The sequence below is a fragment of the Danio rerio genome, chromosome 4, assembly GCF_052040795.2.
Source record: "Danio rerio strain M-AB ecotype USA chromosome 4, GRCz13ab, whole genome shotgun sequence".
In the NCBI taxonomy this organism is placed as follows: domain Eukaryota; kingdom Metazoa; phylum Chordata; class Actinopteri; order Cypriniformes; family Danionidae; genus Danio; species Danio rerio.
Window position 1 is genome coordinate 61,037,368 of NC_141024.2, and position 17,066 is coordinate 61,054,433.

A 17,066-nucleotide genomic window follows, 5' to 3' on the forward strand; every position below is an offset into this window, starting at 1 on the left:
ACCGGGCTAGTGACTATCTTGTTCTGTACCTCACCTCAAGTAACCATATGACGGGTGCGCACACTTTTGCGATTTCTGCTATGACATGGAGGTAGAGGTGCACTCAACGTTACGCTGCATTAATTTTAAAATAGCCTACATTAGTAACAGTTAATTTTGTTATGGTATAAACTTAATCCTAGGAAAGGCAAAAAAAAATGCATAAAATTAAGACCTTTGTAACAAAATTCAAGACGTTGTATACCAAATTCATGGCTATAAGGCCTTAATTTGAGATTATCAAATTTAAGACTTTTTAAATGCTTTTAAGACCCCACGGGTACTCTGGACATGGACCTTCAGCATGCAGTGGGACAGTTTGCTGCTGAGTGTGACGTGGCAGAGAAAGAAACAGCACCTCTAAGTCAGAAACCATAATGCTTGAATGGAAAACAGTGGCCACCTCCAGTTTGGCAGAGAGTCCTTACCCAAAATAGAGTGTCTGATTTTTTTTTTGCCATGAGGAATGTAATATGAGATTAAAAGATGGATCAGTGCAGCGGCAGGAGTAATAATAATAATAATTCCTTACATTTATATAGCACTTTTCTGGGCACTCAAAGCGCTTTACACAATGGGGGGTTCTCCTCCATCACTTCACCAGTGTGTAGCATCCACCTGGATGACACGACAGCAGCCATTTTGCACCAGCCCACACATGATGAAGCCAATTGAATATGGCCATGATGGACAGAGACCCCTACTCTTTTTTTACATTTTTAACAACTTAAGACAGTGCTCACTGAGCAGTATAGCATCCCCGTCACTCAAACACACAGACCAAAGGTTGGGCGCCCCCTGCTGGCCTCACTAACACTACTTCCAGCAGCAACCTAGCTTTCCCATGTGGTCTCCCATTCAGGTACTGACCGGGCACAGCCCTGTTTAGCTTCAGTGGGCAGCCATGTGAGAGTTGTAGAGAGCTAGCTGCCGGCTGGTAATGGAGTTAATGTGATTGTCTGTTGTGGTGAAGGAGCTGAGACGAAAGGTAATCTAAGTACCTACTGTCACCCATGGTCATGACTGAAAGGACAAGATCTCGGATACAACCGGACACATTTTACAAAGTGTTTTGACCCGCTTGTTTGAGTCGCAGCACAAAAGAGAGATGAACCAACAAAATAACCTGAATGCAAAATATTTATTATAAAATGTAACTCATAAAACAATCAATCAAAGCAACCAACAAATGTCTAGGGATACTAATGAAGATAAAGAACTTAGGATATAATCACAACAACACTTTAACTACATGATAGTAACGCAAAACAAAACCATAAGGTTAAAGAATCAATGAGATGGGAGGTCTTGACATGAGGACTCCTGAGTAGCTAACACAACAACTTTTATATATCCATTGATGAGTAATGCAGGCATCCAATCACGATTTACCACATACTCCAACCTGGATTTCTCATTCAGGGAATCAGACAGATAACATCATCCAACACAACACTAGCTACATGAACACACTGGAGAGTGGATAACAGATGAGATTTTAAGCCGCAGAGGTGCTGTTTGCCAGATGTTTATGAAACTGTTCTTCTCTCAGCTGCCATCATTGTGTTTACATAAATGCGAGGAGCGCGACACATTTACAACCCCACCTACTGCAGTGTAGGAAAACAGTATACGTCACTCAGCCTTTTCAAACATTATTCAGACATGAAACATCCTGTGAGAAAATGTTTTGCTGCATTCATGTCATGTGTGCAACTTTTTGTCCATGTGTTTTTTAAGCTGCTGCGAATGAGCGAAGTCTATGGGCATAAAAGTCCAGTGTGACCGCAGCTTAAGAGCAAGTGAATGGTTTCTCTCCAGTGTGGATCCTCATGTGTTTATTAAGGTGTGATGAGCAGTAAAAATTCTTCCTACACTGAGTGCATGTAAATGGTTTCCTTCCAGTGTGAATCATCATGTGTTCATTAAGGTGTGATGATTGGCTGAAGCTCTTTTCACACTGGGTGCAAGTGAATGGTTTCTCTCCAGTGTGGATCCTCATGTGTCGATTAAGGGAGGATGAGCAGTTAAAACTCTTCCCACACCGAGTGCATGTGAAGGGTTTCTCTCCAGTGTGGATCCTCATGTGTAGATTAAGGTGTGATGAGCAGGTAAAACTCTTCCCACACCGAGTGCATGTGAATGGTTTCACTCCAGTGTGGATCCTCATGTGTAGATTAAGGGATGATGATCGGCTGAAACTCTTACCACACTGAGTGCAAGTGAATGGTTTCTCTCCAGTGTGGATCCTCATGTGTTTATTAAGGTGTGATGAGCAATAAAAATTCTTCCTACACTGAGTGCATGTAAATGGTTTCTTTCCAGTGTGAATCATCATGTGTTCATTAAGGTGTGATGATTGGCTGAAGCTCTTTTCACACTGAGTGCAAGTGAATGGTTTCTCTCCAGTGTGGATCCTCATGTGTTTATTAAGGTGTGATGAGCAATAAAAAATCTTCCTACACTGAGTGCATGTAAATGGTTTCTTTCCAGTGTGAATCATCATGTGTTCATTAAGGTGTGATGATTGGCTGAAACTCTTCCCACACTGAGTGCATGTGAATGGTCTCTCTCCAGTGTGAATCCTCATGTGAATCTTAAGTTTGCTTTTGCTTGCTAAACTCTTTCCACACTGAGTGCAAGAGAATGGTTTCTCTCCAGTGTGGCTCATCATGTGTACATTAAGGGATGATGAACGGATGAAACTCTTCCCACACTGAGTGCATGTGAATGGTTTCTCTCCAGTGTGAATCCTCATGTGAATCTTAAGTTTGCTTTTGTTTGCCAAACTCCTTCCACACTGAGTGCAGGTGAATCGATTCTTGTCTTTCCTTTTCAAAATACCATCAGTCTGTAAATGAGTTTTTTCCTCAGTTTTGACATGATGTTCCTCCTCTTTACTCCCCTCATTCTGTTCAATTAGGTCTGAAATAAATAAATAAATAAAACATTAGTTTTTATTAAGTCTTAAAAACTCTCATCAAAAGCTGAAAAGTGAAAAGACACAGGAAACATTGGCTACACACTGTAATTTTGATGCACATTAAAAGTAAAATAAATCAGATCATATTTTGTTAAATCCATTAACCTGTACATATTAAAGCAGATGCAATTCAATTCATCTTTATATATCTAGTGCTTTTACAACGTAAATTGTGTCAAAGCCGCTTAACATAGAAGTTATAGTAAATTAAAACTGTGTCAGTCCACAGAGTTATGAGAGTTTCTCATAAAAGTAATTTTGGTCATATTGATAAGACAAAGAAAAAAAGCTGTTAATGGCCTATTAATATTCGTGTATATTCACTATTTATGTTTGTATTTATTCATATATATTCAAGTATATGAATACTTGTTTATGTGCCTGACTGGTAAACACATCAGTAAAAAAGTTCTGGGGTAACAGCTGAATTTTTGCCTTGCAGACATGAGACATACCTGTACAGCATCTGCATAAAGGCTGGAATGTGCACGTACCTTTCCCCTTGTGTGTTGTTGGGTCATTTTAATCTAGTCTGGGGTGATTTTAAGGTTTATTTGAAAAAAATACTTCTCTGTGTTTCAGCAAATTAACTGATATTTGGGGACATCCATTTTTTGACGTATTCTGGAAAAATGCTTTGAAATAAAAAAAATAAAAAAAATTCAGTACACTGTAACGTACAGTCGGTAGATAAAAATTACGTATTGATTTTATAAAGGGGTCTGAGTCTCCTCTGCGTGGGTTTATGACTCCTGGTGCCACATAGGCCATACTCACACTATGTACAGTTGCCTCGAACCAGGCCAAGGCATGCTTGTCCCCCCTACCGTCTCCCTCGATGGCCCGCACTTACACCACAATCAGGCCTGGGCACGCTTATGTCATTGATGCTGCGCTGCGTTGTTCAGTGGAGAAGCGCTCTCGCTCAGCACAGTGGAGAATTCTCTAGTTATATCATTTTAGTCGTTTGTTATGCAGTGACATGCAGTCAAATATTTCGCCAAACAGTCCTTAGGGATGCAATGACAAGCCGTCAGATATTTTGCCGAACAGATCCACCACTTTTGGCGCTTATAAACAATCTTAAAGCCCTCGTGGTGCAGGAATGAGGAGGTTTGCTGAAGGTGCGCAGCTGTCGTGCTGTGAGGTGTTTGTGTCTTTATAAAACTACGGCAGTTTGTGTTCATTGAACAGTAAGATTGATTAATAGATCCATATGAAACAGTCCCTTAAAACTCACGTCCTGCTTTCAGTTTCGGGCTTTGGCGCGTTTTGCACTCACACTACAAGCCCAAGTAAACCACGCTCATGCCCACCTCTTCCAACCGGGCCAGGGCCGGCAAAGTGAACCGTTCCTGAGCCCGATTCAGCACACTCGCACTTCTCAAACGATCTGAGAAACGGGCCTGGGCACGGTTCGGATAGTATAGTGTAAGTACACCCAAAGTCTGTTGATGCACTTCTTAACACTTTAGTGTTTAGTATCAAAATGTTCCTCCTGCCATTTTACAACACATGATGCATAGCGCATGATCATAATCACCACGGCTTACATTATTTAATGCTCTGACATAATGTCTCTCCACATGCTTTCGGGCAGACTCTTATTTTGCATATTAGCGGGCCAGAGACAAAGAAAAACTCCCGCTCAAACTTTGCCAGGAGACTGTTGGTCAGTTGTTGGGAAAAGGGGTTGTGGCCAGACCAAAGTTTAAAAACCCAGCTTTCGAGAGGTGCACCCTCTTTTAATGGGGGCAGACCACATTTTTCTCTGACCGCGTGGCTCATCCGAGCCCACGTTTTCTTATTTTTCCGGCAAAGTAAAACTCAGTTTAAGTTGTGATCGCGTATCCTCCGAACTGCATTGCAAACTCCACGCATCAAGAAAGGACATCAAAGGAATTCCAGCACACCGGAAGAAACTTGCAGAGAGAGAGACCGAGAAATCCTAAACTCCAGGTACTTTAGTAATGCGAATAAGGTGTGCCCCTTTATCAAAAAGGTGTTTTTATAATCTTGGTGATCCTTAATAGTGTGTGAAACTGAGGTAGATTTGCCACTCCTTATCTGAAATCTCCATTTCCTCACTTTTCAGTTTGTTATATGTTTTATAGACCCGTATATACCTACATGCAGTATACATTTGTCCTATATTTTATGTTATGTTGGTGCGTTTGTTCGTTATATGTCAGACTAGTCAATAAACCCTATTATAATCAAATGGATTGTATTGTTTGCCTCACAGAAAAAGTCACTGAAATGATAGATTCCCTACAGCTGCTATAAAGTTGATCAAAACTTCTGAATGATTAATCTACTTCACAAGGAGTAGCAATAATTCCCTCTCTAAATAAATATATCATTACAGAGTCTGCTCGGGCGAGGTCTAATTATATTTATTTGGTCAAATTAACAATAAGTTAATCCAGAATGTCAATAATTAATAATAATTCGTTGATGTTGATAATTAATATTTATAATCTGAAAGTCTGCTCGGCCGAGCGGGCGGAATCATATACAATTATATATTTGTTTAAACAAATGACAGAAGATTAAGCCGGAATATTAATAACTCATTATTATTGATTATTAATTTTCATAAACTGAGCTAATTTCGCTACAACACTCTGAGCAAATTTACTCCCTTTTTGTTATATTCATGGTCGTTTTTTTCTGTATTGGCCTCTATTATAACACTTTTTTTTTGCAAAGCCATGACAGCACGTAATCATGCATGTTCCGGCTGGGTTCGCCGACGCCTGCAACCTTCACATCCACACCTCCACATTCGCCATTCTCCTCTCCATTCCCTTGAACCCTCCGCTCCGTGGGTAAGAAGCAAAAGTTTTTTTTTTCTTTGCCCAAATTTTCATTAAATTTATTTCTCTTCTTTTTTCTTCCCGTACTAATATTGTCATTATTATTTTTTCCCGGATCTGCTGGCCTGAAATGATTTGAAGTTTTTTCTTTCACCTTCATTTGAGTTAAAAGTGCTGAGGGTTTTGCGTTTCATTGTGATTATTGTTATATTGTTTGTTTTGGATTTACGGTTGGAGCGGAGATGGCTCCAGCGAGTGATAACAGTGCGGTCTTTCAAGCTATTGATGCACTAAAAATTGATTTGAATGCTAAAATTGAAGAAAAGGCCGTTGCACAGTCAAATGAACTTGCAAACAAATTGACCAGCTTCAGACAGAGTTACGCAATGCTGTGGAGCACATTAACGCAAGAGTGGAAGCAGCGGAAGAGCGAAAGCCTGGTCTGGAGTCTTTGTTGGGTAGATTCTCTGACTCTCTTACTACCCTGGAAAAAGCATTTAGTATCGTGAAAAAGAAGCTGGCTGTGCTGAGAGACCAAATCGACGATCTTGAGGAGAGGTCTCGCCGCTCAAATTTTTGCATTAAAGGAGTTAAAGAAGGGCAGGAGCACGGCAGATGAGTGACAGAATTTGTAGCCAGTCTCTTGAAAGATACCCTGAACCTCAAGAAGACTCCACTTCTGGACTGGGCACACCGCACTCTACGCAGCAAACCAGTGGATGAACACTGCGCGCCTTTGTGATTAAATGCCACCATTTTTCCGAAAACAATGATATTTTAAAGAAAGATATTAAAATGAAAGCAATTACGACAGCAAACTGGGCTGTCAAAGAAAACACAAATGTTAATGTCACCCTCCAGTTAACATTTAAATTACCGCTATACCACATGTTCGTTGTTTATTCTAGTTGTCAAGTATATTTTGTCAATGGGGTAGCTTTGTAGTAAACAATGCTGCCAAGGATGCAAATGAGTGCCCAAAGAATTGTGGCCCATTGTCTGTAATCAGCCTCTCTGGAATACCATGGCGCATGAATATGGACTTCAAGTGAACAATGACATCAGTAGACCTGGTAGGTGATAACTGGGCTAATTCCACATATCTGGAGTAGTAGTCACCACCAACAGGTATGTTTTGTTTTCCAGCATGAACTCCCTCTCTTTTTTGTGACAGAGTATCGGCTACCCACAAGCTCTTTCCTGGCACATGAACAATGAAGTAGGAGTATCGCATCAGCCACATTTAAATCTCTAGATATGAGAAGAAAGAGCAAAGAAAGAGTCTCTGAATCTTTCACACGCCCATGTGAGACCCAATGCCTCTTTTTCCACTTGTGCATACCTCTGCTCGGTCTGGGTGATAGATCGTGATGCATAAGCTATAGGCTTCCATCCTTCTTGCTACCACTGCATTAGGACAGCCCCCAGTCCATAGGATGAACCATCAGCTGACACTTTGCAGTCTCTGTTTGTCATAAATCGCTAAAACAAGTGCAGAAAACAATGTATCTTTCAGAGTTTAAAGCGCTTCAGTCTGCTCTGTGCCCCAAAACCATCCATGGGTTGCCAGATCCATCAATGTTGCCTAAAATGTTGCCTTACTGGCGATTTCCAAACAACATAACATACATACATCCAGCTGGACCTTTTGTGTACTTTTAGCTCTCTCTAGTGGCGTTGTATAGCCAATGCCAACCTAAAGATACACAGCAATAACCCCACACTGGAGATCATTAATAATATAATAACATTAATACTAAAACGGTGAAGGCAAAACAACATTTCAGATGTTTTACAGTGTGGTCAGCCTGCTGGTTTGTCCATTCACACACATTTTCATCATCATATGATCTTATAACAAAATCTTTTTAATGTGCATATTGAAATTTGTTCAGTAAAAGTGCTTAAGTAGTTTTCGTAAGTTTATCTTTTCTTATTGAACAAAAAGTTTATCAAACTCAGTTATGCGCATGTTTTTCATGCTTATATTTCAAAAGTTAAGTGCATCATGAAGTTTCTATCAACCGATTTTTTATGCTCATGGCCTATCCAAACTACACATAAAAATAGGTGGCTGGAAACCTAAGGCTAAGGCAAGAAATACCGCTTCATCTTTAAAAAAAGGGAGGAGGCCGACAGAAACCCAGAGTTTAGAGAATAAAACCTGCTCCTGACCAGGTTAGATTCACAGAGTAAGTGACCTTGGTAACTGACTCAGAGTTGAAGTTACCTCTCTTTCAGAAACAGGCTTACCCTACTTTCTTAAGTTTGACAAACCTGCCATTTTGAAACTGAAAACCCAGAGTTTTTTCTCATTTCAGGGTTAACATAGTCTGAGTGTTTACTTAACCTTCAATCTGAAATGGGGCCCTGATATCATATGCTATTGTTTTAGAACTTCAGTTGCCTGTTGGAGAAATGACCAGGAATAATAAACGGCTACTTGCTCTACAAACAAGTGTTCATGACTATACATACAAAGAAAAATAATAAAATTAGAAAATATGACTTTGCAACATCAAGCAGCATTAGGCATGGGCCAGTATAAGATTCTGACGGTATGATAACCTTGAATAAAGATATCACAGTACTGTGATTACTGCTCTAAAATATATATTTTTTTAAATGTCTGGGTAAAAAACAAACACTTTTCCCCCTCTGAACACAATATTTATATTTTTTTTTGAGAAACTTTTATATTATTTTATAGCAGTAAACATGTCAGATTGAATCATTCTAATGAATCCTAGACTTCTGCTGTCTTCTTTTATTTTAAAAACATTTCTTTATGATTTAAAACTGCATCTTTAGATATCTTTTCTGCTGGAGATAATGTTGCCTTGAAAAACTTAAAACGAAAAATAAAAACTTAAAGATACGGTTTTAAAACCTTGACCTTTTTTAAACCGTGATATACCTTGAAAACTGATATCGCCCCATGCCTAAGTAGTATAACACTGTTTTTAGGATCTAAAAATTAATTCTTTAAAACAAGTGTCAGGCAAAAAGATTCCAATGGCGAAACCTGCTGGTATGGGAAGAATATGGTCAATACTGATGAACTATTAACTCAAATCTCTGCATATCATCAGTATGCAGTAATCTATTTCTTAAGCAGCAAAAGTCATTTTTAGACTAGTTTGCTGGCCAGTTGTTGTCAGTGCAATGCTAAACGTTATTGTTCCACTATAATTTGATTGTTTTGTCTCGTGTCGTCCCACAACAACATCATATAGTTTAGAATACTGTACAATGTTTTATAACAATTATTTTAGTGTCCATTTTATTCAGCTTATTTCAAATTGGGGGCATCCACGTTTTCTGACATACTTTAAACCAGGGTTTCTGCAGGTGTCACCAAGTTAAATTTAAGAGTTTAAGACCATTATGAATGAAATTTTAAACTCATAAAGGGCTAAAGAATCTTTCAAATGGCCCAGATGAAAAAGATTTTTATTTGCCCTATCAAAAAAATATTAGAATTTAATACATTTATTAATACAATAATAAATGAATAATAATAAAAAAAAACAATATTTTAAATATTTTAGCAAAAAGCAAGCAAGCTTTACTTGTATCCACACACTTTTTTCCCCCAAAATAAACTTTCTTTAAAATAAAAAACAAATGTTTTAAAAGTTTTAAAAACTATAAGAAACTAAATCTATGCATCATTCTGTCCAGGTCGATGTGCTCAGCAGTAAATACATGGAGCATGTTTAAACAAATGTTATTGTAAGGAAAATAATTAAATCATTATGATAAATAGAGTTAAAATGACCTTTTTGAATAAAAAGTATACTGTTTTATTGAGATGGATTGTTGGTGATTGTATGGGTTTTAGCCAGATTGGGTAGCAAATCATAAACAAAGGAAAATTAAGGCTTGTTTAAAAAAAAAGATTTAAGACATACAACACAATATTTCAGTAAATTTAAGACTTTTTAAGGCCTAAAATTTAGATTTTGGAATTTAAGACATTTTAAGACCCCACGGAAACTGTTTAAACACAATAGCCCTGGTAATTAGTTATTATAATAATGGCTTAATTCAGATACTATCTGTGAGAACTAGTAACAACTACTAGAAACATCTTTAAATCCATATAAAAGTTGATAAAAAAAAGGGGAATTGTGATCAACGTGACATATGCAACTGGAAAGTACTAAGCCAACACTACCACTGTAATAGCAGATATCTTCTATGAGAATACTGTAGGTCAAATATCGCCCGCTCTGTTAAACTTTTTTAATTTATTGTTTTTAAATAATTTTATAAAGTGCCAGTGCTCAATGACACTTTACAAAAACAGTAGAAGAACAAGAAAAGCATAAACCTTGAGAGAGTAGAGAAAATGGGAGACTAATAATACATAAAGTAATGACAAAAGACATGAGCACAAGAAAGAAACTCATTCCTGTCTTTCAATGAGTGCTTATGTGCATTTAGGGGAACTAGGCAGCACACTCAGGGCTGTGAGATGGATTTAATTTAGTATTCTTATTATTAAAATATATCTGAATGAGGATAAAATGACTGAGTTGGTCTTTAAGAATGGAAATCAACCTGTTTGTTCCTGCAGATCTTCCTTTTTGACTGTGAATGTTTCTTCAATCTTCACATCTTCACTCTCCTCTTTAATAAACGCCATCTTTATAACAGTGTGGAGATCAGTTGCTTCAGCAGTTTTCCTCTGCATTCGGACACTTTGTTCCTGTTTAAAATTAACAAAACAATAAAAAATGTCCTATTTAAAATGAATAAAACAATGAACAGAAACAAAATAACTTCTCTTCAACACTTGCTTCAACAGTTTCTTTATATGAGAGTCATTAACAAAAAGAAATCAGGTAAGTTTGAGCAAGAAACAATATCCACAAATAACCTGAAAAAAACTAGTAAAGTTACTTCATTTTTCATATATAGTGATGTATACTTAAAATAAAAAGACATTATGCTATTTAATATATTAAACCTTTATTAAAACACCACCTACACACATTTCTGTTGTTTAAACAATAGCCCTCATTACTGTGAGTAAAATTGTACTACATTGTATAAAAGGGTTAAAATAATGATGAAAAACCTGAAACTTTAATCAATCGGAAATATATGTGTAAAAGTTTTAAAACAAACCTTTCTCCTGTTGAATAAGCGCGGGAGCGGCGCAGCCTTATGACGTCAGACGCAGCGCCAAAATAAAAGTCTTTTTTGTTAAGCTTTTTTTGCCACTTACTGTTGCAGTCAGAACATGATAAATTTCTCCCTCGTTTTCCACTTCACACAACAAAGCTGCTATCTCTCTCACATACACAGACATTCAGTAATTGAAGTTGATCAAAACTTTTAATCCAAACATTTTAACATAATTTTAAATAACTTGTTTAATCCATTTTTAAAGCAGAAAACCCCAACATTCTAAAAGCTATAACAAATAGCCTGGTGGGTGTTTTAAGCTGACATTTTACAGACACATTCTTGAGACACAAAGATCTTAAATCTTGAATTAGAAAGTTATGTTACTAAACTTAAATCACAGCATGTTATGTAAAGTTTATCAGACTCGCCAACAGGGCCTGCCCGTGGCATAGGCAGTATAGGCAAATGCTAAGGGCGCTGTACATCCAGGGGGGCGCCAGAAATGAGTGCGGTTAAGTTTGTTTTGTTTTCGAGATTCCTGACACATTTCACAAAACATTTAATTGTATTAATAAATTTAAATTACAAAACAACACTATATACAAAAAAAAAAACATATATACAACTATTTACACAGGAATAAAAATGATCTTGCTTGAAAGAGGGAACAGTGAGGGACCTAATGAGGGAGAGGAGAAAAGGAAGTGTGGTTCATTCCCTGCAGAGATTGCTGCCTCTGTTTACAAAAGAAAAATCTATTTTGTGGCCTCCAATGTACCAAATTAAGCAGAACACTGCTGCTTTCAGATATTAATTTATGTATTTGAAATTTTACAAACTCTTTTGTCTGAGGTGGCAATCTCTGCAAGGTGGGAAGCAAACTCAATAGGAAGAGCTCATCCTCTGAGCGTGGAGATGATGACGGACAGTTCCGCAGTGCTTCCAGAAGCTGCCGCTCCACCTCCGGTGGCTCCTCTCTCTGTCTCTTATGAGCTCTTTTTCTTGAGGCTGTATGAAATAATACAGTTTGTACAATGATAAGACAGACAAGGACTAAATTAACAATCGTCACTATTAAGTTACATGAACTATGGATGTGAACATGGTCATTTTTGTCTGTACACACCTGTGGGAACAGCAGCAGACGTCGAAGGGCCAAGAGGGGAGGCAGAAGCAGCAGCAGGTTCTGGCAAAGTGGATCCAGGCTCACTACCCAGAAAGGATCCAGTCATGTCTGTTAAGAAATGATGGGTATTATTACAATAAAGGTTCTGTCAAATGCATGAATTCATGCTTAACTTCTGTCCATTCACTCACAAGTTAATTTCATGAAAAGCTAAACCATTAATGAATGATGACTGCATGAGCAACAAAAGGTAATATAATTTTTATATTGATGAATATTATAACAATATCAACCTTTGCTAGTTTTCTAGTAACACATATGTTAATATGAGGACAATATATGTGAATTGAAGACAATTCACAGTAATTACCACAATAGTCAGTTATGTCCTATAACTTCATGTTATCTGCTTCACTTACCTAATGTTTTGGAAAGGTAACAAAGTTGAGTATTGATTCATTTAACTACTTGCAAGTTATAGAGTTGTTCATCTATGAATCATATGTTCATTTGCTGCTCATGCAGCAATCAGTATGGTTCAGCTGTTTATCAGAATTATATGTGCATTACTTAAGCATTATTGCATGCATATTATAGCACCTGTAAATTGTCAGGAAAAAAATATGACTACAAATTATACATATGGCATCCGTCACAAAGAAATAACTTGACTTTTTAATCATAAAAAAACAAATAATATGTTCTGTTGTCATTACTTGCAAACACACCTGTCTCTGACTTCCCTTCTGCTGCTGTTTCTGTCTCCCCCTCGTACCCTGCGGGCTGACTCTCCTCACATCCCCTATCCATGTTCCCACTTATCTCCCACGGGGACACGAAGGGGTCGAAGAAAGACAGTACCGCAGAGAACTTCCACTTCTTCCCAGACCCTGCTGCTGACCCACTTCTCTTCTCCGTCTCCTTTCTCCTCTCCTTCAAATAAGTGTCCCTCAGACTCTTCCACTTCTTTCTGCACACTTCCTCTGAATAAACAACAAACCATAAGTGGGAAAGTAGTTGTCACATAATTATGGTTTTAATAAGCTGAAGTAGCTGGCTTCAGCTTGCAGTCTCAATACGTAAACACAGACATATATGAGTATTGAGTACTGTTTTATTTACTTACCCGATTGTCCGACCTCCTCACTCACTTTCTTTCAAGCAAGATCCTTTTTACTCCTGTTTCTGTAGTGAAATGAGCTGCTGTCATACAGCTTGGGATGGCCGCACACCACAACGATAACCCGCTCCTCCATTTTAAATTCTGCCTCCTCTCGTCACGTCAAAAGGACGCAACTAGAGCAAGCTCCTGAGTGGTTAACGCGACGCGAATGTCCGCCAAAGTTAAGATTAAAAGTTAAAGATTAAGTCAAACGCGCAAAACGCTCAATTCGTACAGCGCCTATCGCACCATTCGCAGGACGTCTATTCGCGCGTTTGCATTGTCTTAACATGTAAATCACTCGCGCTTGACGCGCGCGCCGCGTCCAGTGTGAACGCAGCATTAGAGAGGACAAGTCTGTTTATATTTCACTAGTCTAAATAATCTATTTAATTAATTTAATAAATTAACTATATCAGTTATCTATTTAACTTTAGTTTACTTAGTTAAGATGCCTGTACTAAAGATAATTGTTTTTTCTGATTAGTCTATATTGGAGGTATGTATTTAATTGTTGTTTACTCGGGTATTCTGACTGTACTAAAATGTGAAAACTGAAAATTCTGTGACCATTAACTCACCTTTACTTGTTCCAAACAAGATTTTATTTTATTTTTTTCTGATGTTGAACAATAATATCCAATAACTTATAATCTCTTTGGTTGTTGAAAACAGTAAATGCTGAATTAAGATTGTTCTTTTGTTTATTGTTTTATTATTTATATTGTCAGACAGCTAAAAAAAATTCACTATATGTGTTAAATTAGCTGCGCAAAGCGATTGGCATACAAAAAATCTTGTAAAATTGATAAATATAAAGATTTTACGTTTATCGTGATAAATATCGATATCAACTGATATGTAAAAAATTATTGTGATATTTTTTTTGCCATATCGCCCAGCTCTACTATACAGTAGCGAGAACAACATCAACTGCATTACAAGTTCAAAACAAAAACAACACCTGGTACCGTTTAAACCATTGTACCAGAGTTCCTAAGCTAAGAAACAGTCAAAAAAAATGTAGCAATCTAGCACAGGAAGTACATAAGCAGCATAAAACAAGTAATGACTCTCTTGAATTTCATCATGGACAACATGAACTGGTTGGAGGAGAAACAGCGGACCTGTCGATTTATGTAAAACCGCCGGCCTCTGGGGAACAACAGGAGGACCCTACTATGGAAGGAAATCATGCTACTGTCAATGATAATACAGAATGCATATGTGAACATGAGTAAAGAGATAATCTTTCCCCAGATGAAGGACAATCGGATAATGGAATGGAATGAGACCTATCAACAATAGACTTCTCAGCCTTACTGGAAAGGGAAAAGCTGACCGATAAGCTGAAGGGGACCACTGCTGCATCAACATTACAAATATTAACCTCCAAAGGTGGATAGTAGTCAAGGAAAATGCTGGAAAAGACAAACACTTGAGTAATTGGTTTGCCTCCATATTTAGATCTTGGGGACAATGGTTGATAAAGTTGTAGAGTACTTGGAGGTTACCATACTTGTTTTTGCTTAACTTTGTTGCTGTGTTGTGTCATTCATCAGATCAATGCTAGACAGTGCTGCTGCCACACACATGGTTACTGTGCAAGTACAAGGAACCGTGCAAGCCCACCTCAACAGTGACTATGGCTATGAAAATATGCTTCCAAAATCCTTAGATTGGTCCGTTTATGAGAACGTTACCCCAAACTTGGTGTGCCGTAGTTCTTGTTTTTATGTTATTCCTGTTTTGTGGAAAAGTAAGGGAGATAGTGTATAACATGTATTTTATTTTCTTTGATTTCAAGCGTAGACAGACCATTAGAATAATGAATAGTGTTGGCAGGTAGTTAGAGGATATTTTGTTTTTTTATTTTGGCACTTAGACTCTTATATATGCCAAAAATTATTCCTATACAATGCAAGTACTCTTATGTTGTTTTCTATTTTCTTTTTCTATTTTTCCTCTCTTGTTCTTTGTTATCAGAATGACACGAATGAAAAAAGGGTTTCAAGCAGGTCATTATCTGTGCTACGAGACAGAAGTGCAAACAGAAGGACCTGAAATTAAGGATTTTAATCCTATAATCTACAATATTATCTTTTAATACTATATTGGTTATGTTTCTGGGTATGAAATGGACATTTATCGAAGCTGCAGGGTTCACATACTCACAGGGAAAGAGGACTTGAACTGAGTGCTTAATGGAACCAACGATCATCTCAAAGCTGGCGAATGCTGTAAGAGTAGGCTCTACTGGTGGTTTAAAAGCCTGCTGCTCGCTCCAACACCAGACAGTACTTAGTAGTACCTCTGGCAACGTGGGAGCAATCATCTTAAGACCAGGAGACAGTATCTTTTAATCCTTTCTAGTCAAATAAAGGGGGAGATATTTGGTTCTGCCTCTCCACTGGAGTGCAGCATAGGGATGTTGACATTTGGTAAAGACTGTGAAAGGCAACTTTGTGTTGCATTAGTGAGGTTGATTGTACTGATATGTTGGTACCTTATGCTGCATTCCGGTTGAGGGTTAGGAAAGAGACTTTCTTCTGATATAGTCCCTCTAAAGGCTGATTTATACTTCTGCGTCAAGCCCATGCTTATGCTACGGCGCTAAAGCATAGCCCTACGCCGTGGCAATCGCTGACGTGCACCTCTCAAAAAATGTAACTACACATCACAACGACGCGTAGCGCAAGCTCTGTGATTGGTCAGCTTAGTAGCGCTGACGAGTCTGGGCGGGACTGAGCCGCGTAAGCCCAATAGAGCAATTGTTTACAAGTGTGGAGTCCCGTGAGAGAGCTCCAGATAAAAAGTTTTGTTTTGTGTTTACCTTATAGTAAAGTTGTTGCACGTCCGCCGGTTTCTGCTTCAAAAAGAGCAAGTTTGAGTCACTTGTACATTCAGGAAGTGTTCAGGAAAAACAAAGCACCAGCGAAGAAACTCGACACAGAGGAACATTTACACCTCACTGCCAACTAGCGTTTCGGAAGTGTTAATGCAGACCAACAGAGACTGCGCAGAAGTATAAATGCACAGCTACGCGTTGAGTATTTAGCAGACCAGAATATTTTTTCCACAACAATTTACAGTCACTTGTCCAAAAGTCTTTGAATAAATCATAAGGTATGAACTCCTATTTTATAAATATACAAGGGCAATTATTGTCTATTTGCTCTGTGCGCTGCTCCAGATAGCCAAACAAGCTACATCATCCTTTACCTTAGGTTCTTCGCAACAAAATTAGTCCATTTTCAGCTTTTTCTGTCCTTGTGTGAATGAGTAATCCCCTGCTATGTCTTGTAAGTGCCAAATGCAATAAATTTGGGTCATGAAATTCCAAAATTCAAAAAAATACGATAACGTATTTACAAAATGACCCTTTTTTTTACTAGTCATTTTTCAAAATCTTTTATTAGACTTTGCACATTACTTTTCTAAAATATTTATTTATATATAATTGCAGTTTATATATATTTGTACATTATTTATTTCATATTTAATGTGTGAAGGCCGTTTAGACATTGAAAAATAAAATGGAAAAAAGTACTACTGTGCCATTTGCTTTTTTTGATAGTGTTATGATTTTGATGTGGTTATGAAGAAGTAAAATTTTGATTTTTGTGATAATAACCCTTGTAATATCTTGTTTTTCATTTTTGACAGGTAGGAAACTTGTGTTGTTTTTTCCCACCCTTCGGTTGAACTAAAATGATTCTTGCATACTACATGATTAAGACAAAATAATTTTTTCTTGTGCGTCCTGACATATGCTGGTAACAAACAAAAACTGTCCTC

The 17,066-nt window shown here is 37.7% G+C and overlaps 2 protein-coding genes across 2 annotated transcripts in view; one reads left to right on the plus strand and one right to left on the minus strand.

The window, feature by feature from the left end:
• The window catches only part of LOC148682285 (uncharacterized), a 161,517-nt gene that overhangs the window by 52,458 nt on the left and 91,993 nt on the right, over positions 1-17,066 (plus strand). The window lies entirely within an intron of this gene.
• Positions 1,167-11,030, minus strand: LOC103910690 (uncharacterized). Its single transcript, XM_087250179.1, has 3 exons — positions 10,978-11,030; positions 10,408-10,555; positions 1,167-2,964 (listed from the first exon to the last, which is right to left on the minus strand). Exons 2-3 carry the CDS (start codon positions 10,538-10,540, stop codon positions 1,832-1,834), a joined length of 1,266 nt encoding a protein of 421 aa, XP_087106305.1. The 5' UTR covers positions 10,541-10,555; positions 10,978-11,030; the 3' UTR covers positions 1,167-1,831.